At 42.2% G+C, this 26,171-nt stretch overlaps 1 protein-coding gene across 1 annotated transcript in view; it reads left to right on the top strand.

The window, feature by feature from the left end:
* Positions 1 to 21,700, top strand: part of LOC144692718 (mucolipin-3-like) — a 29,506-nt gene extending 7,806 nt beyond the window's left edge. The window contains exons 3-12 of the mRNA XM_078561805.1: positions 6,026 to 6,179; positions 9,188 to 9,272; positions 10,296 to 10,392; positions 12,055 to 12,154; positions 14,097 to 14,209; positions 14,301 to 14,450; positions 16,391 to 16,492; positions 16,603 to 16,725; positions 19,191 to 19,397; positions 21,569 to 21,700. Coding sequence (XP_078417931.1) covers positions 6,026 to 6,179; positions 9,188 to 9,272; positions 10,296 to 10,392; positions 12,055 to 12,154; positions 14,097 to 14,209; positions 14,301 to 14,450; positions 16,391 to 16,492; positions 16,603 to 16,725; positions 19,191 to 19,397; positions 21,569 to 21,700 — 1,263 coding nt within the window. The remainder of the gene's footprint in view (positions 1 to 6,025; positions 6,180 to 9,187; positions 9,273 to 10,295; positions 10,393 to 12,054; positions 12,155 to 14,096; positions 14,210 to 14,300; positions 14,451 to 16,390; positions 16,493 to 16,602; positions 16,726 to 19,190; positions 19,398 to 21,568) is intronic.
* The last annotated feature ends 4,471 nt before the right edge of the window (positions 21,701 to 26,171 follow it).

The following is a 26,171-nucleotide window of genomic DNA, read 5'->3' on the forward strand; positions in this document are numbered from 1 at the left end:
TCAGACACACCACACCCTGAAACCATGTGACAGATGACACCTCAACCAGATGCTATGGGTATCTTCTCAACTCCCCATAGATGCTTATCACGCCGTGATATAAACTGTCTCGTTGCACTCTGCCTTTCACATGAGTGTTTCCAATCTCCACTCTCCAAGACCACCCCTTGGAATCTTCTCCCAAACCGATGCTTTGTCTCAGGCGCCTTCTGCAAAGGTTCACCTCCAGGGTTTCAAACTCTCCTTCTGATGTTCCTCTTCCCTGGGTCAGCACATGCATTCAAGCTGTTTTCCAGGCACTCTCACCAACTCAGCCGTCAACAGTACACCACTGTGTCACACATGCCCATAGCAAAGAGTTACAGACCTGCAGTTGTCTCTCTGGACCTTCTTGCCTCTTGAAAGCTGTTCTTGCTTTTTAAATCTGCTTTCCGCAATTTGGAGCCTTTCTCTCTGCCCCTCACTCTTAACTTCATTAGCAAGGCTTTTTTTTTCCAGGTTCCTGCCCTTCCTTTGACTAAAAGGTCTGCTTTGGACTTTCCTCTCTTCCACTCCTCTGGATTTTTGGGTTTTTCTTTAGCTTGGGATTGGCTATCTCTTTCTAGCTTTTCTGTGTGTCTGTGGGAGGGACCTGCCTCTCTGGACTCTTTCTTCTTCAACTCATTGTTTAACCTAGCTGCTGCAACAGTCGTAAAAATCCTCATTAGAAATGTAGCCGCCTTTTTAAAGTGAAACTAAAACTCAATTTGACATCTCTTAACACAGATACAGAAAACAAATCAAACTTAAACTTTAGTGCTAAAACTCATTCTTAACACCTACAAATACCAAAATAACTTAAACTATCTCTATTTCCTAACACCTTTCCCTTTGGATGAAAGAAAGCTTCACAAAAGAAGGTTTCTTTACAATGGCCTTACATCTGCCTCACACAAAAATAACATCATAAACCTCTAACAATAGCTTATTACATACACACAAATACATTTTCCATTTCGTTTCACAATTAGACATGTTATTGTACAAATACAAAAATGTACTTAAAGTTAATAAATATAACAAGGAATTTGCACATTAAAGTATTATCATAACTCAACATTTATGATTCTTTCCACTCTTATTCTCAGTCTTTAACTCAGCAAAAATTGTTGCATTTTAAGTCTACAGCCCAGGTGCCCTTTTCGTTTGCTGTAGGTGTAATTCTATCTTCGAGCTCATTTTACGAACCCAAGTGTGGTAAATTCTCATTTCGATTTAGAAAAGTCAAAATGGCATTTTTGTGCATTAACATCTCATCTCTTCTGTGATCAAAATCTCCCTTCACCGTTTCAAGGATGTTATTGAGATGCTTATGTTCGTACAAGAGGGTTTCGTATTCTTGCTCTGAAGAAGAGTCATACGGACTCAAAACGTTATCGCTGTCTCTCTCTCTCGCTCCACAGACGCTGTCAGACCTGCTGAGTTTTTCCAGCATTTTTTTGTTTTCATTTCAGATTTCCAGCAGCTGCAGTATTTTGCCTTCATTTCGTACACCTGCTAGGTTTGATCTATAAACTTTTTATGATATTGTCGTTTCTCCAGATCCCATTTCGAACAGGTCTTTTCCACTTCTCTTTGAGCAGTGTCAATTATATTCTCCCCGTGGAGTTTCATAGTTTGTTGCAAACCTTCAATTCTTTTACATAATCCATGAACTATATCATTCCACTCCTTTCCAGGTTTTGGATGGTCTTTTGCAAACTGTCCACTTGCCTGAATTCCAACTACTGTATTTTGTATATTAGCACCGGCAAGCATTTGTAAATCAGAGCCTCTGGTCATTGACTTTTCCAGGCCATTTTGCGCTTTCAGTACTTTTTGTTGGCAATTCTTGATTTCCAATTCTGCATGCACATAAGTTTTCATGTTGTCCATTACTGAGGTTGATACATCAGTAATTTTACTTGGGTCAGTTCTCTGCTCAACTGGACCACAATCCAGCAAGAAACTTTTACTCACAGGAACACCTTTTGAACTGTGACACTCCATACCACACGTCTTCTCTTTCCTTTTTGTTCAGTTTGCTTTGAAGTTCGACTAACTGAACAGTTCGTTCATTTTGATTTTTAATTCTGCATTCAACCAATTATTCTGAAGTACCAACAATTTCTCGTTCAAGGCATTTTCCCTGATATTTCATAACAACTACTGATACTCGAAGTTCATCAAGTTTCAGCTGAAGATTGACCTTTTTGTTAAGTTTGCTTCTACAAGTTTATCATTTGGGCATTTCAAGTCCTCAGTCAAGCGTTCTACTTTCTGTGACTTATTCTCATTGTTCTCGCCAATTCTCTTCTTTCATTAGCAAATTCCTCTTTCATGCATGAAAGTTGATTTTCTACATTTTAGTCAGTGTTTTCCTTCAATTGCTTGTTATCGGCCATAAATGTTTCATTTCTGGCCACAGTTTCCTGAAGCTGGTTAAGTTCAACATGATCAACCGCCTGCTGCAATACAATCGTTGCTGAATTACTGTCTCCATGAGCCAAATCATTACCCAGAATAAAATCCACCCCTTCAATAGGTGATTTAGGAATAATTGCTACTGTAACAATTCCATTCACAAAGTGACTTTGTAAGTTAACTTTACACAAAGGAAAAGGTAGATAAATTCCATTAATATCCCTTATTAATACTTTTTCCTTCATATATTGTTCCAGATAGTTTTATCATCAACACCATCAATGATTGATCAGCCCCCCTGTTTCTCTCAAAATTTTAATCTGTTTACTTTTTTTTTGGCGGAGTTAGGGAACACTTCTCCCTTCAACACAAAACATCCAGACCCTCTAATAGTCTGAGTTCCTTCACCAGTAATCACGGAAGAATACTTTGAAATATCCTGAACCATATCCCCCTTTCCTGTGTGTTCTGAGGGAACGCGTTTCATCTGTACCACTGCTGGTGCTGTAACCACCATTTCCTTTTCTGAGGACCCCTCTCTTCAAGATTCTCTAGGCATTCCTACTCCTGCAGTAGGTCTACCATTTAATCTCCAGCAATCTGCCCTAACATATCCCACCTTGTTACAATGGAAACACTTAAGCTTTTGAATGTTACATCCACCCTTAGTACCTTCCTTTCTGGTCTGAGGAGAAATTTCCTGAGAATTCCCAACTGTCCCTTCTCTTCCCTGGCCACTTGCCTTCCTTTCATTTTCCCTTCTTCTCGTGTTTATAGAGATTACAGGGAAAAGGGTTTAGATTTATGGTCTAGTTCATAATCATCAGCCAGATCTGGAGGAACAAATGAGGTAACTCGGATTGAATGGAGGAACCGAAAAGGAGTAATCACGTTTCTGGGAGCGTATTGTAGACCCGCCGCCCCCGAACAATCAGAGGGAATTAGAAGAGCAAATATGTAGGCAAATTGCTGAGAAGTGCAGAAACCTTGGGGGATTTCAGCTATCCTAACATTAACTGGGATAAAGTCAGTATAAAAGGTAGAGAGGGCACAGATTCCTAAAATAAAGTTTAAGAATTTTTGTTTTCCCAGAATGTAACAAACCCAACAAGAGAAGGGACAGTTCTGAACTTTGTTTTAGGGATTAAATCTAGGTAGTTAGAAAGGTATTGATGGGAAAGAATTTTGGTGGTAGTGATTGTTGGGATGGTGTTCGTTACAGAACGTGTCTCTCTTAAGGTAGCTTTCTGTCTCTTAACAACAAGTCTTTATTAACTACTTGTAGCTATGTACAGGCATGGAACTATCTCCGTCTTGGGTCTTAACAAGTCTCTCGCCAACACCACACTGACCCTAGGTCTGGGTCGTGTGCCTTTATTATGACACAGCCGATGGTAAAGGCTGAGTTGCTCAAGTCCCAGAGGGAAACTTGAAACAACTGTCATAACCCATTTTCGCAATTTGTATGTTTCGAGATGCAGGCTTTGAATTCAGTAGTAATAAGACCACTGAGTCTCAAGAGGTTTTATAAAACTAAAGTAAACATTTATTGATACAAAGATTGTAAACACATATATACATCTACAAAATTACTACTATATTAACTACAAAAATCTACTAATTAATCTGACTTTCAATTACACTATCGTTAAGACAACAGAAAATCTCATAGATTTAATAGACCTCTGACAGAACACATCCTGGATAGTCACATTCAAAATGGGTTTCTTTCAGCTCTGGGTCCTTGCAGACAGGCTGGAGGCTTCTCACACTTGCTGGATCTTAAAATGCCTGTACCTTACACACACTCCTTTATACATATCTTTCTCTTTGAATGTAACTTTTCCATGCTATCACTAGGCTTTTAACTTCACCTTTTCTAACAATAACATTCTTTGATTCCACAAATTTTATTAGTAAGCTGATTTAAAAAAATAAAAATAAACACACTGCTTGGCGTCTTCTAGCTTGGTGTAAGATTTCACCCGCAGTCTTGAAAGGTTTCTCTTAGCAAATGCAAATTTACATTTTACCTTCTACCCTCCTTACGTTTATCTAATTAACATCTCAAAAATACTATACATCAAAGCACCCAGACTAGCTGGCTTTAATCTAATTCAGACACACACATAGACACGGATCCCAGTAGAACTCTATTATAAAATAATTTCCAATAACATTATTATATCCTCTTGACACCTGCTTACGTCACTGTGGGTGGTACTGTACTCGCCCCACAGTAACCCTGTATGTGCCAGACCCTTCTACTACAGTGATCATAATTTGATTATGGATAAAGGCAAGGATAGGCCAAGAATAAAGGTTCTAAATTGGGGAAAGGCCAATTTTACTGAGCCGAGATGTGATTTGGGAAAGGTGAACTGGAAACGGCTGCGCTGTCCGAGCAGTGGGAGGTATTTGAGGAGGAGATAAGAGAGGCTTCAGAGCAAATATGTTCCCACAAAGAAAAAGTGGGGTTTGTAAACCTAGCACCCCGCTGGATGTCAAAGAACCTACAGAGTAGGATAAGGAAGACAAGGGTAGCTTCTGTCAGTTGCTGAGAGCTCAATACAAGAGAGAGCCTCTTTTGCAAAGTTCTTGGGACAGAAACAGTTATATATTAAATGAGAGACACTTACTTAAAATTAGAACCACATAAGCTGTTAAACATGAATCCTTGATTAGCCCTTCCGTGCAGACTCCCTCTGCTGGTACATGTGTGTATGGTGGGCTCAAGTGGACAAAATGCACAATGCAATTTTCAATACACTACATCTTGTGTCACATTGTATTCTTGTCGATTTCCTTTTTCTTGCACCTTCTCCAATTCTTCCATCTCTTAGTGAGACCAGAACTGTGCACAGTAGTCCAAGTGTGATCTAAATGCTCTTTTTCAAAAAGCTTTCTGTGAGCATTTGCAGAGTATGTTATACCTTGGTCAAAGAATGGAGGTTTTTTATATTCCAGGGAATGGTGGAGGAAACGATCAGTTCTTCTGGAGACTGTTTGTTTGGTGCAGTGCTTCCCAACTTTTCCCCAGTGTGACCCCATTTTAATGCTTTGGATTCCTTGTAATCCTGGGAGATAAAGGGTGTTTTTGCTCTTGAGTGAAGGAGGAGGGAGAATTTCAATGTGGTGGGAGTTATTTAAACTCCAGGGTTTTTCTTATGCCTACCTTTTCATAATTTTTTTTGCAGCAGGAATCAGGCCTCAAAGCTCTGTCCATTTGGCCTTGCTCACCATTAGAAAGAAATGCGAGGACTTAAAGGGGCCTGGCTGTTGTTAGCACTCCGCAGTGACAGCTGTGCAGCTTGGACTGCCTTGGAGCTTGTGACTCCAAAATCTCATCTCTCAACCCCACTTGGGGTCAATACTCAGTTTGAGAAGCCCTGATTTGGAACCATTTATTCAACAGGAAAAAATCTGTCTTGGCTCCTCCCATCGGTTCCCCAACCATTGTCACATGATTAACACATTTGAAGACACAAAGGGGAAGGTCTTACTGAATTTAGCTTGAATTTCTCCTCTTGCAGTGTAATGCCTACAATTTCTCTCTCAAACAAATTTGGTTTTGCTCTTCTAGTATTTGCAACTGCGTAAGATATCTGTTGGCAATCACGCCTATGAGAGGAGAGGGACGGAATTAACACCGTTGACTGTGTGTCAGTATTTTTATAAAAGGGCAAGTGTCAGCCCTGGGAATGAGTCCTTTAACATTGACCCAAAGATTGAAACAGGTAGGTGTGTTTCTATCATATGGAGAAGAGTGTTTGATACGCCTGATAATTGGGATCACATTTTTCTTTGAGTACAAGGGAATTGGGAGTTGGGGTGTGAAAGCGGAGTTGAGGTAGAATATCAGACATGACAAATGAACATATGAATGAGGAGCAGGAGTAGGCCATTCGGCCCTTCGAGCCTGCTCCACCATTCAACGAGATCATGGCTGATCTGATTGTGGCCTCAAATCTACATTCTTTACACCCTGGGTAACCTTTGACTCCTTGTTCGTGAAGATTCTATCTACCTCTGCCTTTAAAAATTTTCATTGACCCTGCCTCTGGGAAGAGAGTTTCAAAGGTCACTGCCCTCTGAGAAAAACAATTTCTTCTCATCCCTGCCTTAAATTGAAGACCCCTTTTTTTTTATTTTTAAACTGTGTCCTCTCGTTATAGTCTCTCCCACAAGGGGAAACACCTTTCAGCAACCCCCCCCTGTCAAGTCCCTCAGCATCTTATCTTTCAATAAGATTCTTATTCTTCTAAACTCCAGTGGGTACAGGCCCAACCTTAACTCATAAGATAACCCCCTCATCCCAGGAATCAGTCGCGTGAACCTTTAGTGGCCAAAATTTGGCAGGTGGGAGTATAATGTGGGGAAAATGTGAACTTGTCCATTTTTTTCAGGAAGAATAGAAAAGCAGCAAATGACTTAAATGCAGAGAGACTGCAGAACTCTGAGGTACAGAGGGATCTGGGTGTCCTGGTACATGAATCAGGAAAAGTTAGTCTGCAGGTACAGCAAGCGATGAGGAAGGCAAATAGAATGTTGTTTTCTGTTGCAAAGGGATTGGAATATAAATGTAGGGATGCTTTGCTATGGTTGTGTAGGCCATTGGTGAGACCACATCTGGAGTACTGTGTACAGTTTTAGTCTCCTTATTTGGGAAAGGATATAAATGCGTTAGAAGCAGTTCAGAGAAGGTTCCTTCGGCTGATACCTGGGATGAGGGGATTATCTTATGAGGAAAATTTGGACCTGCTGGACTTGCGTCCATTGCAGTTTGGAAGGATGAGGTGTGATCTTATTGAAACATAAGATCCTGAGGGGATTTGAGAGGGTGGAAACTGAAAGAATGTTTCCCTTTGTGGGAGAGACTAGAACTAGGGAACACAGTGGAGGCAGGGTTATTGAACATTTTTAAGGCAGAGGAAGCTCGATTCTTGACTAACAAGGGAGTCAAAGGTTACCTGGGCAGGTGGGAATATGGAGTTGAGGACATGATCTGATTGAATGGCGGAGCACCATTTGGGACCAATATTGCTTTGAAAGGTTGAAGGGGGAGCTGCTCATTACCAGGTCTTTTGAGGGGGGTGGCGGAGGGAAGTGGTCAATGAGGTGGCTTTGTAAATTTACTTTTTCAAACACAACAGTGCAGAACCTTTCACTGATCCACCCTACATTTATCAGTTTCCTTTCAGGCCACCATCTTCCAAATTTGGCCATTAATTCCATCCTTAAATGCTTGCAAACCTTGTTGGGGTAGAATGTAGGGAAGGCAGTGGTCTTGGCAATCGAGTGCTAAGAGATTTGAAAAATTAAAGTTGCAATATTTAACAAAAGTACCGTGGGGATGGTTATGAAAGGGTGCTTATGAGAAAACATGATGGGGCGGGAATTCCTTGTGGGTCTACAAGGGAACTGGTCTTCCCAAATGTGAGGCCCAATATTGACTGAAATTGGGCCTCTGGCCTCATTTAAATATGGTTGTTGAGGTTGTGCTTCCACATACAGGGTGCCCATTTTAAAACGATGAACTTTGTTGCTGGAAGTGACCTGAAGGTACATCTCAGGATAAGGAACAAGATGATAGTGAGCACCCGAAGAGTCACTACATCATGCCTGCTCCCTTTGGCTGCACTGGTCTAGTTTTTGAATTTATTGGTTGTAGAACTTCAACCCACAGTGGCTGGTCAAGAATCCTGCTCTCCTCACAATGTCCAAAAAAGGGGGTGTGATGGGGTAGTAGGGTAGGCTAAAACCAGCGTTAGACCCTTGCATATGTAAATAAGAGGCCTCCGACGTGTTTTATGTTGCTGTCAGCAACACCGATATCTATATGGATGGAGATCTTTCAAGCACACTTTGACCCAAAAACAGATCCCCACGCCCATTTTATGCCGTCCAATAGGCACAATGAGGCCCAATTTCTACCCTTTATAGGTTTGTGTGTATTCAGCACCTTTTATCCCTCTTTCTGAAGGGGAGCTCCACTTTACAGTTAATTAATTTGGAAGATTACTCTACATAGAGTATGAGTAAGCCAAGCAGCCCCTCGAGCCTGCTGCGCCATTCAGTGAGAGCAAGGCTAAACTTCTACATCAACTCCACTTTCATGCCCAAAAATTTATCAGTCCCTGGCATGACTATATTCAATAACTTAAAATTCACAGCCCTCTGGGTAGAGAATCCCGAAAAATCACAACCCTTTGAGTGAAGAAATTTCCCCTAACCACAGTCCTAAATGGCCAACTCCTTATCCTGAGACGATAATCCCTAATTCTAGAGTCTCCAGAACAGAGAGAATGGCTTCTTGGCACCTTGAGTAGATGAATTGTGTGTTATGTAGAGCTTTTTTTTTTTTTAACCCTTAACTCTGTCAGGAGGTGGTTGGTTCTTGTCCTGTGTCCAGTCTGGGCTGATGCTGCACTGGCACAATGTTGTATGAGATGGCATTCTCACGGATGCTACAATGGAAATCCCATCTGCTAGTTCAAGTGGCATCTACAGACTTCGTGGCACTATTTGTAGGAGAGCAGGGAATGTTTCCCCTCCACACCCACCCTCTCCTGTCCTTGCCAACAGTTCCTCCCTTGGCCGTTATCAACCATGTGAGGTGTAATTCGCGCAGAGAACATAATTGCTTTGTATGGTGGGGAGCAATGAAGCCAATCCTTTAGGGAAAATGTTGGATAATGTCAAAGGTTTAACCTATGTAAAGTCTGCAGTGCGTTCTCTATCACAGAGTGTTTTGACGTTGAACCAATACTGCCTCTGCTTAGTGGGCATCCACCAAACAACAAGCTGAACTTGACGCTACATTTCCACAGGTGGGGTTTGCTGCTTTTCTCATTGCTTTTGGAATGAACTTATGACTTGCCACATAATTTTCATAATATTATTGTAGTTTGCTGTAAGGTCGGTTTATGGGTGTGAGTGTAGATGGTTCTGTCTGTGTGATTTAATTGAATCAGAGTCGGTCTGAAATTATCAAAAGAAGTTGGGGGGGGGTGGTGTAAAAGGCATTTGAAGTGCTAATGAGTAAACACTGAGGTTTTAGCATGTAGGGTGTGAAGGAAATTTGCATTTTTAGATAAGTGAAAGAGTTGTTTGAGTTTCAAAGGGATGGTAGGATGTCAACAACTAACATAATCAATGGGGCAAGGTTTATTTTTCTCAAAGGTACTGACCATATTTAGAACACGAAAGATGTTTATATTATGGGGAAAAGTAAAACTCCAAAGGCATAAGGAGCAATGGAATTTACAGATTAAAGAGAGAGAAATATATGTAAAGAGGAATGCAAAGCTATGTTGGGGGCCCATACAAGATCTAACAGTAGTATGTGAAACAGCTTTGGGGAAGCCTCCAGCTATGTTAGCAAAAGTCTTGTCCAGTAACTAAAGTTAGAGAAAAGCCTTTGGAATTCCAATGCCGAGTGGGTGTTGTGGTAAATGTGCTGGTTTGCTATTTAAATTAAAAATCTATTTTGGACTGTTGCCTTAAAGGGGGTGGGTAATTGGGAGTCAGGCTAATTAGGAATTTTGGGATTTATTGAAGTATTAAGTAACTGTAACCTCATGTATGTGCTTGAAATCTTTTCTTTTGTTAATGTTTTCATTTAGTTTTTAAAATCTCAAGGTGTTAGTGGACTCATTACTTCTGAATTCGGTGCATAAATCTTCTCGTAATAAATGCAAATTGCAAAACCATTGTGATAGCATGACTAAGTTTCCCTTGTGGGTTTGGTTCACCTAGCACATATCACCTGCCACGTCATAACAGTCTGCACAAGTTTTTTAAACTCTGGAGGAAACAAACTTGTGTTTATGTTTTTCTTTCTTTTGTATTAGGCTTGTGATGGTGCAAGTTCAGTTTAAACTGAAGGCGATTAATCTACAAACAATCCGTCGTCACGAGCTGCCTGATTGTTACGATTTTTGTGTTACAGTAAGTGACTTGTCCTTAGTCTGCATTCTTGGGCAAAGAGAAGGAGGGGCTTATTGTCAGCAAGCCAGTAGTCTTAAGTTTAATAAATACAAAACTGGATTGAGTTTCCACCTTGTTGATTTTTGTCTTTAAACACGGGCCTAAGGTGGTTCTTTTCTTGGGCTAGAGTTAAGTGTTGGGTCTTTGTTCAGTGTAAAATCATGTTGCTGCTTGCTTCTGTAAACCTATAATATCTAGATTCAAACTACCTTATCAAAAGAAATCCAAGCTCACACCTGTTTTAATGTGAAGATTTTCCTGAATGTCCCCACAGAAGTAGTTGTACTAGTGAGTTTATTGGGCTGGGAGAGGAACTTTGCTAATCTCTAAATAGTGTTAGACATTGTGTCAGAGGGCAGTGAAGAGTTGACCACGTTGCTAAGGGTCTGGAGTCACATGTGGGACAGACCCAGGCAAGGACGGCAGATCCCCTGTCCTAAAGAGGGTTTGTGGGTAGGGGAGGGGAGGCTGTGGCCTCGTGGTGTTTTCACTGGAGGGTGGTGGAGGTGGGTTGCCTCACAACGTTTAAAAAGTACCTGGATGAGCACTTGGCACGTCATAACATTCAAGGCTATGGGCCAAGTGCTGGTAAATGGGATTAGGTAGGTAGGTCAGGTGTTCCTCGTGTCGGTGCAGACTCACTGGGCTGAAGGACCTCTTCTGCACTGTGATTCTGTGACTCTGTGACATTGATGTTAGTAATAGTAGCTGAATCTTGCAGCATAGGAGGGCATGGGGCCCATCTGGCTTATACCGGCTCATTTAAAAGCCGATCCACTTTGTCCCACTACCCTACTCTTTCCGCATAACTCTACAGGTTCTCTCACCTTCAAGTATTAACCAATCCGATTTGAAGGTTATTATTGAATCTGCTTCTTTCATCCTTTCAGGCAGCACCTTCCAGATCATCAAAACTCACTAAATTAAAAAAAAACATTTTTCATCATCTGCCTGCTCTGGTTCTTTTGCTATTTACCTTTAAATTTGTGTCATCTGGTTTCCAACCCTTCGACCAATGGAAACAGTTTCTCCTTGTCAAACCTTCCATGATTCTGAACAGTTCTATTAAATCTTCTCTGCTCTTAAGGAGAACAATCCCAGCTTCTCCAGTCTCTCCGCAAAACTGAAGTCCCTCAACCCTGGTCCCATTCTAGTAAGTCTCCTCTGCACTCTCTCCAAGACCTTCGACATCCTCCCTAAAGTCTGGTGACAGAATTGGGCACAGTATTCTGGCCAGCGTGAATGTGACTTTTGTGCCAACTACCCTGTTGGATTTATTGCTTTGCCCTGTGAATCAGCATAAGTTCCTAGCTTTGGGCCAACGCATTTTTTTTTCCTTCCCCTCAACAATTTCAGGCAGCCAGAGCAGAAAGTCAGGTGTAACTGTTGTATACATATCCTTCAGATACCAGAAAATTGACTGGAGAGCTTCTATTTTGCTGCAAGTGGCTTGTGTAGGATTGGGTGATGTCTACAGAGGTAATAAACTGCATGAAATGGGGAAGGTTGTATTGCGGGAGCCTCCACAATAACTTACACAGTGGAAAGGTTGTACAGAGACCAATAATCTACCTTTAGAGCCAATGGTTTATTTATACAGTTATGTTGATTTTTGTCTCTTAGATTAGCTTTGACAATAAAGCACACAGCGGAAGAATTCAAATTAGTTTGGACAATGATGCCTCCATTCGGGAATGTAAAGGATGGCATGTTGCTGGGGGCGGTAAGTATATTTTAGTTTTGCCTGTCTGCAGAGAAATTTTGAAAGAGCTGCACTTTTTAAAATTGAGTCCTATAATGTTGAAGCAAGAAGTTGTTCGTGGGCTCCTTTCATGAGATCATCTAGCCCCTCACTGTTGCCACACGGGAGGTAAATGCATTTGTATTAAATATTTTGGCATTCGTTCTCTGGGTGTGAGCATCGCTGGCTAGGCCAACATTCATTGCCCATCCCTACTTGCTTTTTGGGAAGGTGGTGGTGAGCTGCCTTCTTGAACTGCTACAGTCCCTGTGGTCAAGGTGTTTCCATAGTGCTTTTGGATAGGGATATTCTTTTTAGTGGTTTGAGGTTTGATGTAACTGTATTGCTAGATCACTTCAGAGATCACAATGGCAACTTGCATGAAAAGCACTATACAAATGCAATAAAATGTCCCAAGGTGCTTCACTGGAGCTTTGTGGAATAATATAAGCCGTATAAGGAGATATTAGGTCAAATGACCAAATGTTTAGCAACAAAAGGTAGGTTTTAAGCGGTGTCTTGAAGCAAGTGAGATGGAGAGGTTTAGGAAGAATATTCCAGAGCTTGGGGCCCAGGCAACTGAAGGTGGGGGCATCAATGGTGAAGCGATTAAAATCGAGGATGCGTAAGAGGCCAGAATTAGAGGAGCGCAGAGATCTCGGAGAGTTGGAGGGGATTAGAGGTGGGGAGAGAGAGAGAGGCATGGACAGATCTGAAAACAAGGATGAGAATTTAAAATCAAGACTTTGCTTAATGAGGAGCCAGTGTAGGTCAGTAAGCACAGGGGTGCTAGGGGAATGGGACTTGGTGTGAGTTAAGACATGGGCGAGAGAGTTTTGGATGATCTCAAGTTTACAGAGGGTAGAATGTGGGAGACCAGCCAGGAGTGTGTTGGAATAGTCACGTCTAGAGGTAAAGAAGGCATGGATTATGGCTTGGGACTGAAGTCTCTCAATATTCCAGACAGGTAAGGAAGGCAGGTTTCCTTCCCTGAAGCACTGGAGTTGGGTATTTACCACAAAGGGGCCATGTGGAAGGATCAGAGGGCCAACTGGATAATTCCCCAGTGTTGTATCATCTTGTCGTTCTAATCTGACGGCTTCATGGTCATTTTTACTGATAAAAGATTTAAAAACAGTGTTTTAGATGGAGTTCATATTCTCCAATGCAATCGTGGGATTTTAACTGGTGGTGTCTGGCTTATTAGTTCAGGTATTCCCAATTCAGTAACGCAGCCTCAGTAGATTGTGACAGTGCAGTGTTGCCTTGTAAACAAACTCCTATCTCCCAAATCCCTCTGCTCTCCCAAAGCACCTGCTTTTACTAGGCGTAAAATTACTGCTGTTGTTTCCTTTTAATCAAAATCTCACTTAAACGAGATTTGAATGTGGGTAACGCTATAGCCTGTTGAACTGTCAATATATATCTTTGCCAATGCCTTTGTCATCTTAAAAAAAAAACGACCGTTACCTGAATTTGGTCTTTCTCTCTCTCTCTCTCTCTCTCTCTCTCTCTCCCCCCCCCCACCTCGTTCTCACTCTCTCTGTCCTTTCTTAAAAAGAAAGAAATGGATATGAACTTGGCCACATCCTTTCCAGCCCTTATGACACACATCCAAATTCAGCTGACCCCTTTGGAGAAACTATTGAAAGCCACAGTTGGAGGTGGAGTGGGAGGAGGGGGGCCAGGGAAATGAATTGGTGGGAACTTAAGGATCTTTCTGGATAGAAGTTTTATATAATGGTCCGAATTCATGACTTGAAGTCAGTAAATGTGCTAATTGTAAAACGAACACCTGTCCACTAGATGGTGCCCCAGACCTGCTTTCCATCAATATCTGTAAATGGCTCTGAATCGGCACCTAACATTGACCTGCTGATTTGCTTCAGTTTTTTAAAAATTTGCATTTCTTTCTTTCTCAAAGTACAAAGGAACACTCACTACATGATGATCTTTGATGCCCTTATTGTTGTGATTTGTTTGAGCTCATTAATTCTCTGCACCCGATCTGTTGTCAATGGAGTAAAGCTGCAGCATGTACGTATGGTGCTGGGATAAGGATTTGTTTTATTGTAATTCTGCTGATAAAACTGACCCATTAGTAACGGCTGCTGTCCTTCCACTCTAGGAGTTTGTTGACTTTTTCTTGCTCCACTATAATAAAAACGTGACATGGTCGGACCGCATGGAGTTTGTGAACGGCTGGTATATCCTGATCATCGTTAGCGACTTACTGACAATTACCGGATCCGTCTTAAAAATGGAAATTGAAGCCAAGGTACAGGAAAGGAACGAGAGTCCAGCCTGATGCTCGAACATATGAACATAATAAATAGGAACAGAAGTAGACCGTATGACCCCAAATAAGCCCATCTGGTTCACTATTGTCCTTTTTTTTAGGGAAGGAAATCTGCCGTCCTTACCCGGTCTAGCCTACACGTGACTCCACACCCACGGCAATGTGATTTTTCTCTTAACTGACCCCCCGAAATGGCCTAGCAAGCCACTCAGTTCAGGGGAAATGAGGGACGTGCGACAAATGCTGGCCTTGATGTTCGCATCCTGTGAATGAATTATAAAAAGTCTGCGTGGTGAATGAAGGGCGTTGCTGGTGCTCAGTCCGATGCTACGTTTCATGAATGGAGCCTCGAGCTGTGTTGAGAGGTCTTGTAAAAGTTGTGGCAAATGCCCTTTGGTTGGGATGAGCCATTTAGTGTGGAGGAGGTATCGCTAGCGGTTAAGATTTGAAGTGTAACTCCACAGAGAGCTGCTGGCGAACCAGTTTATTAATGCCACACAGGAGGAGGCCATTCGTACCGATGACCCATTCTAGCAGTTGATGACCACATGCCAGAAGGGATTCTTTCTGAAATCCGTCTTAAACTTGCCCTTCAACACCTTGAACCTGTTTGGTCCTGAGGGAGTCACTGGCTCAAATCATGGAATCTTGCACCATAGAAGGCGGCTTTTCAGCCAATTGTGCCTGAGACTCTTTGAAAGATTTATCCAATTAGTTCCACTCACTCTGCTTTTCCTCAGCCCTGCAAATTTCCCTTTTTTTTTCCCAATCGCTTTTGAAAGTCACTGCTCACACTGCACCTTCAGGTCACCGTGTTCCAGGTCCTTTATAACTGGCTGCATTTAATGAATTAAATTCTCCTCTTTCCCCACAGCTCAGTTCTTTGACCAATTATTTTAAATCTGTATCCTTTAACTACTGAGCACCCCCTTCTCTGCCCCTACCCCCCACCCACCCCCCCCCGTTATTACAAAGTATTTCTTTTTATTTACTCTTCCCCAAAATCCTTTTTTTATGAATTTGAACACCTCCTATTAAGCCTCCTTTTAAATCTGCCCCCCTTTCCAGTTAGTGCCCCCTATTGTTTACCGTGAAGTGTTCTTTCACTTCCTGCATTATCCTGTGGCTTCTACAAATAACATTATATTGCCATCTTTGAAAATACACACATCATCTGTTCAGCAGCTATATCACATTGTGTCAGTTGTACGCCTCCAATCTCCTGCTAGTGGTTAACAGCTAGTGATACCTCCTCGACACTAAGTGGTTCATCCCAACTAAAGGGCATTTGCTCCAACTTTTATAAGCAAGACCTCCGGACGTAGCTCGAGACTCTATTCATGAAACGTAGCATCAGCCTGAGCACCAGCAACGCTCTTCATTCACCTCTTAGCGTTGACAATTGAATTGCAGAATGATACCTGAACTCCCAAGGGTTAAATGAACAGGGTGAAAGATCAAACTCTGGTTGTATTCCCTGGAATTTTAGAAAGTTAAGGGGTGATCTGATTTGAAGTTTAAGATATTAAGGGAAACAGATAGATGGACAAAAGCTATTCTCACTGGTTGGGGAGTCTGGGAGTAGGGAGCGTAGGCTACAAATAAGAGCCAGACTTTTCAGGAGTGAAATTGGGAAACACTTCTCCCCACACACAAGGGTGGTAAGACGTTTGGGACTCTCTCCACAAATGGCATTTGATGCTAGATCAATTGTAAATTTTAAATCTGAGATTGATAAGATTTTTGGTAACCAAAGGTATTGAGGGATGTGGAGCAAATATGGAGAAGGTGGCAATCAGCCATGATCTCATTGCAAGGTAGAACTGGTTCAGGAGGCTGAATGGCCTCTCCTAACAGCATCATGAGTTCCCCTCGATACAGTTACACAAGCTCCAGCTTTTGTTTTCTTTTCCTTGCAGAGTTTTGCATCGTATGACATTTGCAGCATTTTATTAGGAACAGCCACCTTGCTTGTCTGGGTTGGAGTCATCCGATACTTGGGCTTTTTCGAGAAGTATAATGTAAGAGTTGGCAAAATTCTCCAGGCGTTTTGGCTTTCTTTGTGTCTCTTTTGAAGACCTCCTTTCTGTTTTTTTTTGTAATTTTGACTTCCCTTTTGTTTTTACCGCAGGTTCTTATATTAACTCTCCGAGCAGCCTTCCCAAATGTCATTCGGTTTTGCTGCTGTGCATCTATGATTTACCTGGGCTACTGCTTCTGTGGGTGGATTGTACTGGGACCCTACCATCAAAAGGTGATCAAAAAATGGACAGAAGAATCTTCTTTGGAAATTCTATAGGTCTAGGTTCTAGTGCTATATTTGGAGAAACGTTTTTTTTATATGGTGTATAGACAGGGCCTTTGGAAAAAGGAAAGTGGATTTTCATAGTCCTAGAAACTTCCAGAAGGAGGCCATTTGGTCCATCATACCTGTGCTAGCTCTTTTGAAATAGAAGTTGTACTTCATCCTGCATCCCTGCTTTTCATCTGTAACATGTATCTCAAGAACCTGTCCAATTCCCTTTTAAAATTATTGATGGAACCAGTTTCCATCACTTGCTCAAGTAGAGCATTCCAAATCCTGACCATTCTAGGTGAAAGAATTTCTCCATCTTCAATCTAGATCTTTTGGCAAGGATTTTGAATCAATGGTACCTGATTATTGACCCACTTACCAGAGAGAATACATTTTCTTTCTTCACTCCATCAAAACATCTCATCATTTTGAGAACCTCAATTACATCATCACTTAATGTTCTATTCTTCTACTCCACTGAGAACTGTTCTAACTTTTCCAAACCCTCCTTCTAACCAAAGTCCCTCATCCCTGGGAAACCTCCGCTGTCTTTTCCTGAAGTGTCGTGTCCGGAATTGTACTCAATATTCCGGATAAGGCCTTAGCAGTGATTTATAAAGTCCTAACTTGATCTCTTTGCTTTTACATTCTATCCCTCTATCTATCTATGAACCAAGTAATTAGGGGCAGATGGTGGTGTAGTGGTAATATGTCTGGACTTTTAAAAAAAAATTCATTCACAGGATGTGGGCTTCGCTGGCTGGGCCAGCATTTATTGCCCATCCCTAGTTGCCCTTGAGAAGGTGGTGGTGAGCTGCTTTCTTGAACCGTTGCAGTCCATGTGGTATAGGTACACCCACAGTGCTGTTAGGAAGGGAGTTCCAGGATTTTGACCCAGCGACAGTGAAGGAATGATGATACATCTCCAAGTCAGGATGGCGGGTGCCTTGGAGGGGAACTTCCAGGTGGTGGTGTTCCCATCTATCTGTTGCCCTTGTCCTTCTAGATGGTAGTGGTCGTGGGTTTGGAAGGTGCTGTCTAAGGAGCCTTGGTGAATTCCTGCAGTGCAACTTGTAGATGGTACACACTGCTGCTACTGTGCGTTGGTGGTGGAGGGAGTGAATGTTTGTGGATGTGGTGCCAATCAAGCGGGCTGCTTTGTCCTGGACGGTGTCCAGTGTTGTAGGAGCTGCACTAATCCAGGCAAGTGGTGAGTATTCCATCACACTCCTGACTTGTGCCTTGTAGATGATGGACAGGCTTTGGGGAGTTGGGAGGTGAGTTACCTCCTGACCTCTTGTAGATACAGTATTTATATGGCTAGTCCAGTTGAGTTTCTGGTCAATGGTAACCCACAGGACGTTGTTAGTTGGGGATTCGGTGATGGTAATGCCATTGAATGTCAAGGGGCAATGGTTAGATATTCTCTTGTTGGAGATGGTCATTGCCTGGTACTTGTGTGGTGTGAATGTTACTTGCCACTTGTCAGCCCAAGCCTGGATATTGTCCGGGTCTTGCTGCATTTGGACATGGACTGCTTCAGTATCTGAGGAGTCACGAATGATGCTGAACATTGTGCAATCATCAGTGAACATCCCCACTTCTGACCTTATGATGGAAGGAAGGTCATTGATGAAGCAGCTGAAGATGGTTGGGCCTCGGACACTACCCTGAGGAACTCCTGCAGTGATGTCCTGGAGCTGAGGTGATTGACCTCCAACAACCACAACCATGGACTATTAATCCAGAGGTCCAAGTTGATGCTCTGGGGATATAGATTCATATCCCATGATGGTAGCTTGTGGAATTTAAATTAAGTTAATAAAATCTGGAATTGAAATAGTGACCATGAAACCATTGTCGATTGTCATAAGAACTCATCACTAATGTTCCTTTAGGGAAGGAAATCTGCAGTTTTTAAATTTTAAATGCAATTAATATAAACCTAGTCTCAGTAATGGTCACCATGAAACTATGACCATTGTTTAAAAAAAATCCATTTGATTCACTAATGCCCTTTGGGGAAGGAATTCTATCATCCTTACCTGGTCTGGCATTCATGTGATTCCAGGCCCACAGCAATGTGGGTGACTCTTACTTGCTCTTTGAAATGGCCTAGCAAGCCACTCAAATCAAGGGTAATTAGGGTTGGGCAACAAATGCTGGACTTGCCAGTGACACCCATATCCCATCAAAGAATAAATTAAAAAAACATTTTTTTCAACTGCCTTGTCAAGTTGCTTTGCCACAGTTTTAAGGGTTTATGTATATGAACACCAAGGCCTCTGCCCGTCTGCACATTTCATAATCAAGAGTTTCATGCCGTGATAGTGTGGCTGCCAGAATTGTTTGGATTTTAAGGTTGTAACAATCTCACCTCGGCAAATGGAGACTAATTGTGTGCCTTGTGGTTCTCCTGACAGTTTCGATCTTTGAATATGGTCTCGGAGTGTCTCTTCTCTTTGATCAATGGAGATGACATGTTTGCGACCTTTGCTGCAATGCAGGACAAGAGCTACGTGATCTGGGTGTTCAGTCGGATCTATCTATCCACCTTCATTAGCCTCTTCATTTACATGGTTCTGAGTCTCTTTATAGCCCTGATTACTGACGCTTATGAAACAATTAAGGTAAGGAGTCATCCTGCCATTAGATTGTCTAGAACCAGCTATTCATAATGGTTAGGTTTCTTACCTATCGAATTATATTTAAATGCATAAGTAAGAAACTTTCTTTTTAATGGACTTGGAGGCTTTGTGAAGCTGAATTGTTGAATTCTAAAGTATGCGAATGGTTTTTTTTATTTGTTTATGGGATGTGGATATTGCTGGCAAAGCCAGCATTTACTGCCCATCCCTAATTGCCCTTGAGAAGGTGGTGGTGAGCTGCCTTCTTGAACCGCTGCAGTCCCTGTTGTGTAGGAACACTCACAGTGCTGTTAGAAAGAGAATATAGTGATCATGTTAGGTAGGTACTCAGCCAAGGTCCACGAGGGACCATAGCGTGCGTGCTCGCTTTCTTTTCTCTTCTTCTCTTCTCGCCTCTCTCTATTAGAGAGGCAGTTGGGTATATAGCTTGGGGGGCGGCGCTCTGCATCAAGGATGGGGCAGGCAAGGAGGTAGGTCCCAAGTCTACCTCAGGCAGAGCAGGAATTGAACACATGCTGTTGGCATTGTTCTGAATCACACATTGGTCACCGAGCTAACCAGCTCGCACTGGTTATGTTACTGGACTGATTATCCAGAGAATGTAGGCTCAGGTTCCCACCATAGCAGCTTAATATGTTGAATTCAATTAACAAGCTAGAAATTAAAACACCGCTAGTACTCATAAAGCTGTCAGATAAAATCATCATGTCTGTTTCAGGAGGAAACCTTACCGTGATCATAAGGTCCGGCCAATGTGCAACTCCCAAGCCCCGGCAATTGTGGTTGACCCCTTTAAGTACCTGATGAAGTGGCCAGGCAAGCCCCACACCTGTACCAAATCCAAGCAGATAGGGATGGGCAATAAACACTGGCCTTTGCCAGTGACACCCACATCCCGATAATGAAGAATGCTTTGTGTAGACTGTTCCCTCGATGCAGGGACTGACTGGTCATGGTGACAACAGATATGCTCCCATTTTTCCAATTTTTCAGATTTTTTTGTTGTGCTTGTATTTATGTGAAATGCCTTGCAGCATCACTTCAATTCAGGGTGTTCCCTGGGTGGTGGGCAATTGTTAGAGCCGGGATCTTTTCTGTAGAAAAGTTTCCCCATTGACACTTGAGACGTTGTTTCCACTGGCTGGAGAATGGAGAACAAAGGGGCACAAGTCTTAGGGTGAGGGGGCAATTATTTAGGGCTGAGGTGAGGAGAAGCTTCTTCACTCAAAGGGTTGTGAACCTTCAGAATTCTCTACCCCAGAGGATTGTGGATGCTCCATCATTGGATACATTTAAGCTGGGATAGACAGATTTTTTGCCTCTTGGGGAATTGCGGGATATGGGGAGTGGGTGGAAAGTAGAATTGAAGTCCAAGATTAGCGATGATCGCATTGAATGGCAGAACAGGCTCGAGGGGCCGAATAGTCTATTCCGCTCCTGTCTCTTGTGCTCCATACCCGACTTTTTTTCATAAATGTGTCCCTGACCTATTACTATAGCAAACCGCACTTAATAATGAGATGCATCTTACTTTACCTATTGTGAAAACAAAGACCAATGATGCACAAAGATGTAGAATAACATGGACTACACTTTACAGGCAACAAAGTACTTTTGAGATGGCCGGTGGTTGTGAAAAGTGCTATTTAAATGTAGGCCTTTTGTTTTCTAATGTACTATCCCATGTCATAACTGTGACTAGTGTTTCTGCTTGTGCGAGGGGTGGGGTGGGTGTGGAGATGCGTTTTTCCAGAGTTTACACCCCAGTGCCAGGGTTTTAAAGTTTTTTTTTGAGTCTCCAGCATCTTCCGTCTTGGATGTTTTATACAGTGAGCTGAGGGAGGAGCTGGCAACTGTAAAAAATAAATAAATAAATTTGAGTTCTGTTCATATTGGAGAACTGTTGAGACTTAGCTTTTGATTTTAGAACATAGGACACGTGAAATCTATTTTTGCGTCTTCAGTTGAAAACTGCAACTTCTGTTGCTGCCAGGTTACCTCCTGTCTAGCAATCATATTATTGAGAGAAACCTGTTTCACTTCTTCTCTTCTAGGTTGAAGAGACCATTGAATTTTGGTTTAACAATGTGTAATAAATTGTTCTAAATACCTCAGTACTGACCAGTACTTGCTTATTCTGCTCTTCCCTTCAGCTTTACCAACAGGATGGCTTCCCTCAGACTGACTTGCGTGTTTTTATAGCAGAGTGCAAAGATCTGCCCGATTCAGGCAGGTATAGAGTGGAGGAGATGCCTATTTCTCTCTCCTGCTGTTGTAACAGGTGAGTGTTTGTTTTTTTTTTTTTGTAAGTCAGTAACCCTGTCCCAATCCTAGCATGTAACTAGTAAACTTGCCTATAGATCACAGGTTGAGCCCCAGTTGAAACTTTGTGTTCAATTCTCGACACTACACTTCAGGGAGGATGTCAGGGCCCTTAGAGTACAGGGGAGGTTTACTGGAATGAGACCAGGGATGTAGGAAAGCTAGAATTGTTCTCCTTGGAGCAGGGAAGGTTAAGGGAGATTTGAGAGGTGTTCAAAATCCTGAAAGGGTTGTGGTAGAGTAAATACTGTTACAATCCCAGCTGAGGTTACTACTGGGCAAGTCAGGTCCCATGGTGGAACCCGGCTTGATAGATCCTAACTTTTATTTTTTGTTTAGAAATGTAGAGAGCTACTGAACAGAGTCACAGGAGTCAGCTGATGAGCTTTTAATGAAAAATAAAACATTTATTAAACAAGAAAGAATTAACTAGATTCACCTACAACTATACCTTTATAGGTATAGATATATATAATATATATTTATGTATTTTTATATATATATATTTTATTTGTACATATATATTTATAGACTTGTAAGCATAACACAAGTTACAAAATCTTATACTCTAATGGTCATATTAAGTATATAGTCCATGTAAACCACACTCTGAAACCAAGTGACAGATACCACCACAAAACAGATGCAGTGGACCTCTCATTAAATCCCCCTCCAGATGCTTGTCACATCGTAAGCCAACTGGTCTCACTGAACTCCGTCTTTCCAACGAGGGTTTCCAATCTCCACTCTTGAAGAACTCGCCTTGGAATTTTCTTCCAAGCTACACTTTCACTTGGACGTCTTAATGAGGATCCACTCCAGGGTTTCAACCTCTCCTCCTGATGTTCCTCTCCCCTTGATCACCACGTACATTCAAGCTTCGCCTTTCACACACACACTCAGATACTCAGCCATGCCAACAGGACACAACTATTTCACAAGCCCGTAATAGAGTCACCCACCTTTTGGCTGTCTCCTCCGATCCTCTGGCCTCTTTCAAGCCCCCTTTGCCTCGATTCTGCTCCCCGCAGATTTCTCTTTAATGCGGCACCTTTTCCTCTGTTCCTTAACTTTCAGTTCCACTGAACAGGACCCGTTCAAATTCCTGTTCTTTTCCCTTGACTTCTGTCTTCCTGGGACAATCTGCACAACTCCCTGGGTTTTGGGACTTATTTTGCTTTGGGACCTGCTCCCTGCAGCTCCCTTCCTGCCTGGTCTCGGAGTTTCTGCAGAATGCCTCTGCCGACTCAAATCAAACAGCTTTTCTGTTTCTTCCCTGTCTCTGTGGGCCCCCTGTTTTGTGAGGCAACTGCACAGATTTCCCTACTTTTGTTTTAACTTCCCTAAACCACCAATCTCCCCCCACCACCCCCTCGCCCACCCAACCCATTGAAACACAGCTCTCCACTTCAAGGGTCATAAAACCTCATTAAAATGCAGATATACAAACAAACCCACAGACTTTCAGGCAACATTCTAAAGTGACCAAAACCCAGGTTTCCCTTTCTTACCCCACATACAACAGATAAATTAAACTTAAAGCTATAGCTTATTTCTAACACCCACCAATAAAATAAACTTACTTAAAACTAATTCTAGTTCCTAACAATATGGAGGAGTTGTTTCAGTTGGCATAAGGGGCAGTAACCAGAGGGCACAGTAATTGGAAAAAGCACTAGAGGAGACATGAGACAACAGACCTACCTCACCTGTCTGCCCATCTTCTCATGTGGCTTTTAATTGTCAAATTTCATGTGATAATGCTCCTGTGAAGTGCCTTGCTATCATTTATGGTGTTAAAGGCATCCTGGGAATGCAGGTTGTTGCTGTCAGTGCACGTTTAGAAAGTTGCAAACCCTTTTGGTCAGGATTTTCTGGCCTCGTTGTGGCAGGACACCTCGCAGGAGATTCGATGGTCCCGCCAAAATTCGATTTGAGTTTTGGCGGGACTGGACAATCCTGGCAGTGGGCAAGGGGTGGAGAATCCTGCCCATTTGTCTTTCACTGATGTACGAAGGTGGTGAGTGACGCTGGTCACTCCTGCGAGAGAGAGTTGGGTGTATAGGTCTTGATGCACTGAAAATCTGCAGAACCACTTTTTTCAGAGTTGATGGGGAGGTATGGCTTTGGCATCCTGGTCTGTACATCTTGTTATAGACACTTCCTGCTGCCAGCCTCCACATTATACAACTTGCACGATGATAAATAATTTGACTTTTTTATTGGTTCATGGGATGTGGGCATCGATGGCGACACTCTCACTTGTTGCCCATCCCAACTGCCCTTGAGAAGGTGGTGGTGAGGCCTCTTCTTGAGCCGCTGCAGCCCATGTGGTGTAGGTACACCCACAGTGCTGTTAGGGAGGGAGTTCCAGGATTTTTACTCAGTGACAGTGAAGGAACAGCGAGATATTTCCAAGTCAGGATGGTGAGTGGCTTGGAAGGGAACTTCCAGGTGGCAGTGTTCCCATCTATCTGCTGCCCTTGTCCTTCTAAGTGGTAGAGGTCATGGCTTTGGAAGATGCTGTCGAAGCAACTATCAAAAGAAGGAACTGCATTTTGTCGGTCAAGGGTGAATGTTTCACAACCACTAGCTGATGGTAGAAGGACTAAGGGACATGGATTTAAGGTTTTGGGTAGGGGATGCAGGGGATGTGTGAGGAAGAACTTTTTTGCGCAGTGAGTGGTAATGACCCGGAACTCTTTGCCTGTGAAGGTGGTGAAAATGGAGATGATGAATGATTTCCAAAGGAAGTTGGATGAGCACTTGCAGGAAATAAATTTGCAGATAGTGGGGGGAATGGGACTGACTGGTTTGTACAGAGAGCCAGCATGGACTCTGGGGCCCAATGGCCTCCTTCTGTGGCACTCTGACTCTGATAACAGCACACTTGAAATGCATATATTGTTTTGGCTATTGTTTTTTTTTCTTCAAAGTTTGTTTCTCTATTATTGTTTTGTAGGTCTGACATAGGAGCATAGAAACAGGAGTAGGCCCTTCAGCCCCTCAAGTTTGTTCTGACAAAATGGAGAGCGGCCGATCCAACCTAATAGATCGGGATTGTGGTGAGAAAGGGAGAAACGTTGTTCTTCCTGTTCATTTAGGTCGATCGAGAGCTGACTTGTTTGAATACCACAAGGGCACATGACCTAATTTGTGACTGGATATTCTGCTTCGATGAAATAACAAGCTGCCTAAGATAAAAATCAGCTTCTGCAGATTTATATTTATGTTTAACATAAGGGGTTTGAGACAACAGATACGATTGTAATGGTACATGTTTACGCCTGTACAGGTGTTGTGATTGTCATAAAAACTTCGTTTTACAAGGCCCTATACCATCCTTTTGTAGAACTGTGGTGGCAGTGTGCCACTAAAATGTGGACTTTGTTATAACTCTAATTTATGGGCTAGCTTTGTCCATCTGAGGCCTTGGAAATTCAAACTCGCCTCTTTTCTTGGTATAATTCTGCCATTGAGCTACTATTACACTGGTTGTAAGGCCGTTTCATGGGCGCTTGTAGCAAGGAGTTCACAAACTGCTCAGCAGTTGGCCCAGTGGCATTAATTTTCCAATTAGTTCAATAACTTCTCTGCATCTAATCTTTAATCTCAAACAAATTTGAAAGGCTTGATGCTGGTCGTCAGGTGAAAAGGAAAAAATCCAATGAGTATTGGAATTAAAATCGTATTAGTGGAGACCCTATGAGAGGCAGGTGGTTGAAGATCCTTGGTTAACCAGGTTCTGTCTGATTTTTCTCCTTGTGTTTTTCCTCTTCTTTGCTTTTTGATTCATGAATTTTCTGATGGGTTGCTGCTTAGGGGCATTCCAATAATGGTGGTAATGGGGGTGGGGTGTTGGGGGGGTGGCAGGTGTTGTGTGAATGAATATTGGCTCCAGATAATGTCATGAACCAAAAGGTGGTCGCAGAAGTAGCAAAATGAACTAATTTGCACCCAGAATTTGACTTTTTTACATGTTAATCGTTTACATGATCAAAAATTTAATATATGCTTGGTAAATCTTAATTTCAAATGAGGAATATTGCAAATGTAAATCAAAAAAGCACATTTCATTTTGGAAGTGAAATAAATTGAGTAGCCACCTAATCCACCTGGTGTCTGTCTTTGCTTATTCTGGAACATCTTTTTAAAAATTTTAGAGGCATTTCAAAGAGGAGTCATTTAAAATAATTTCTGTGTCCCATCTTGTCACCACTCCCAATGCGCCCAGTATTATATGGAATGTGTACGATTTGTGAGAAAATTGCTGTTCCAACACCGATCTCCAGTCCTTCAATTCTAAACTCGTGTAAATTGCTCCTGCCCCCATCCATAATCCTTTCAACACGTTGGTGGTCGTTCCTTTAAAAATATACATTGTAGACTAGCCTTTAACCTTGTGTGTTATTCTTGCTGTATGCTTTTAATTCA

The sequence above is a fragment of the Cetorhinus maximus genome, chromosome 17 (assembly GCF_964194155.1).
Source record: "Cetorhinus maximus chromosome 17, sCetMax3.hap1.1, whole genome shotgun sequence".
Lineage (NCBI taxonomy): Eukaryota > Metazoa > Chordata > Chondrichthyes > Lamniformes > Cetorhinidae > Cetorhinus > Cetorhinus maximus.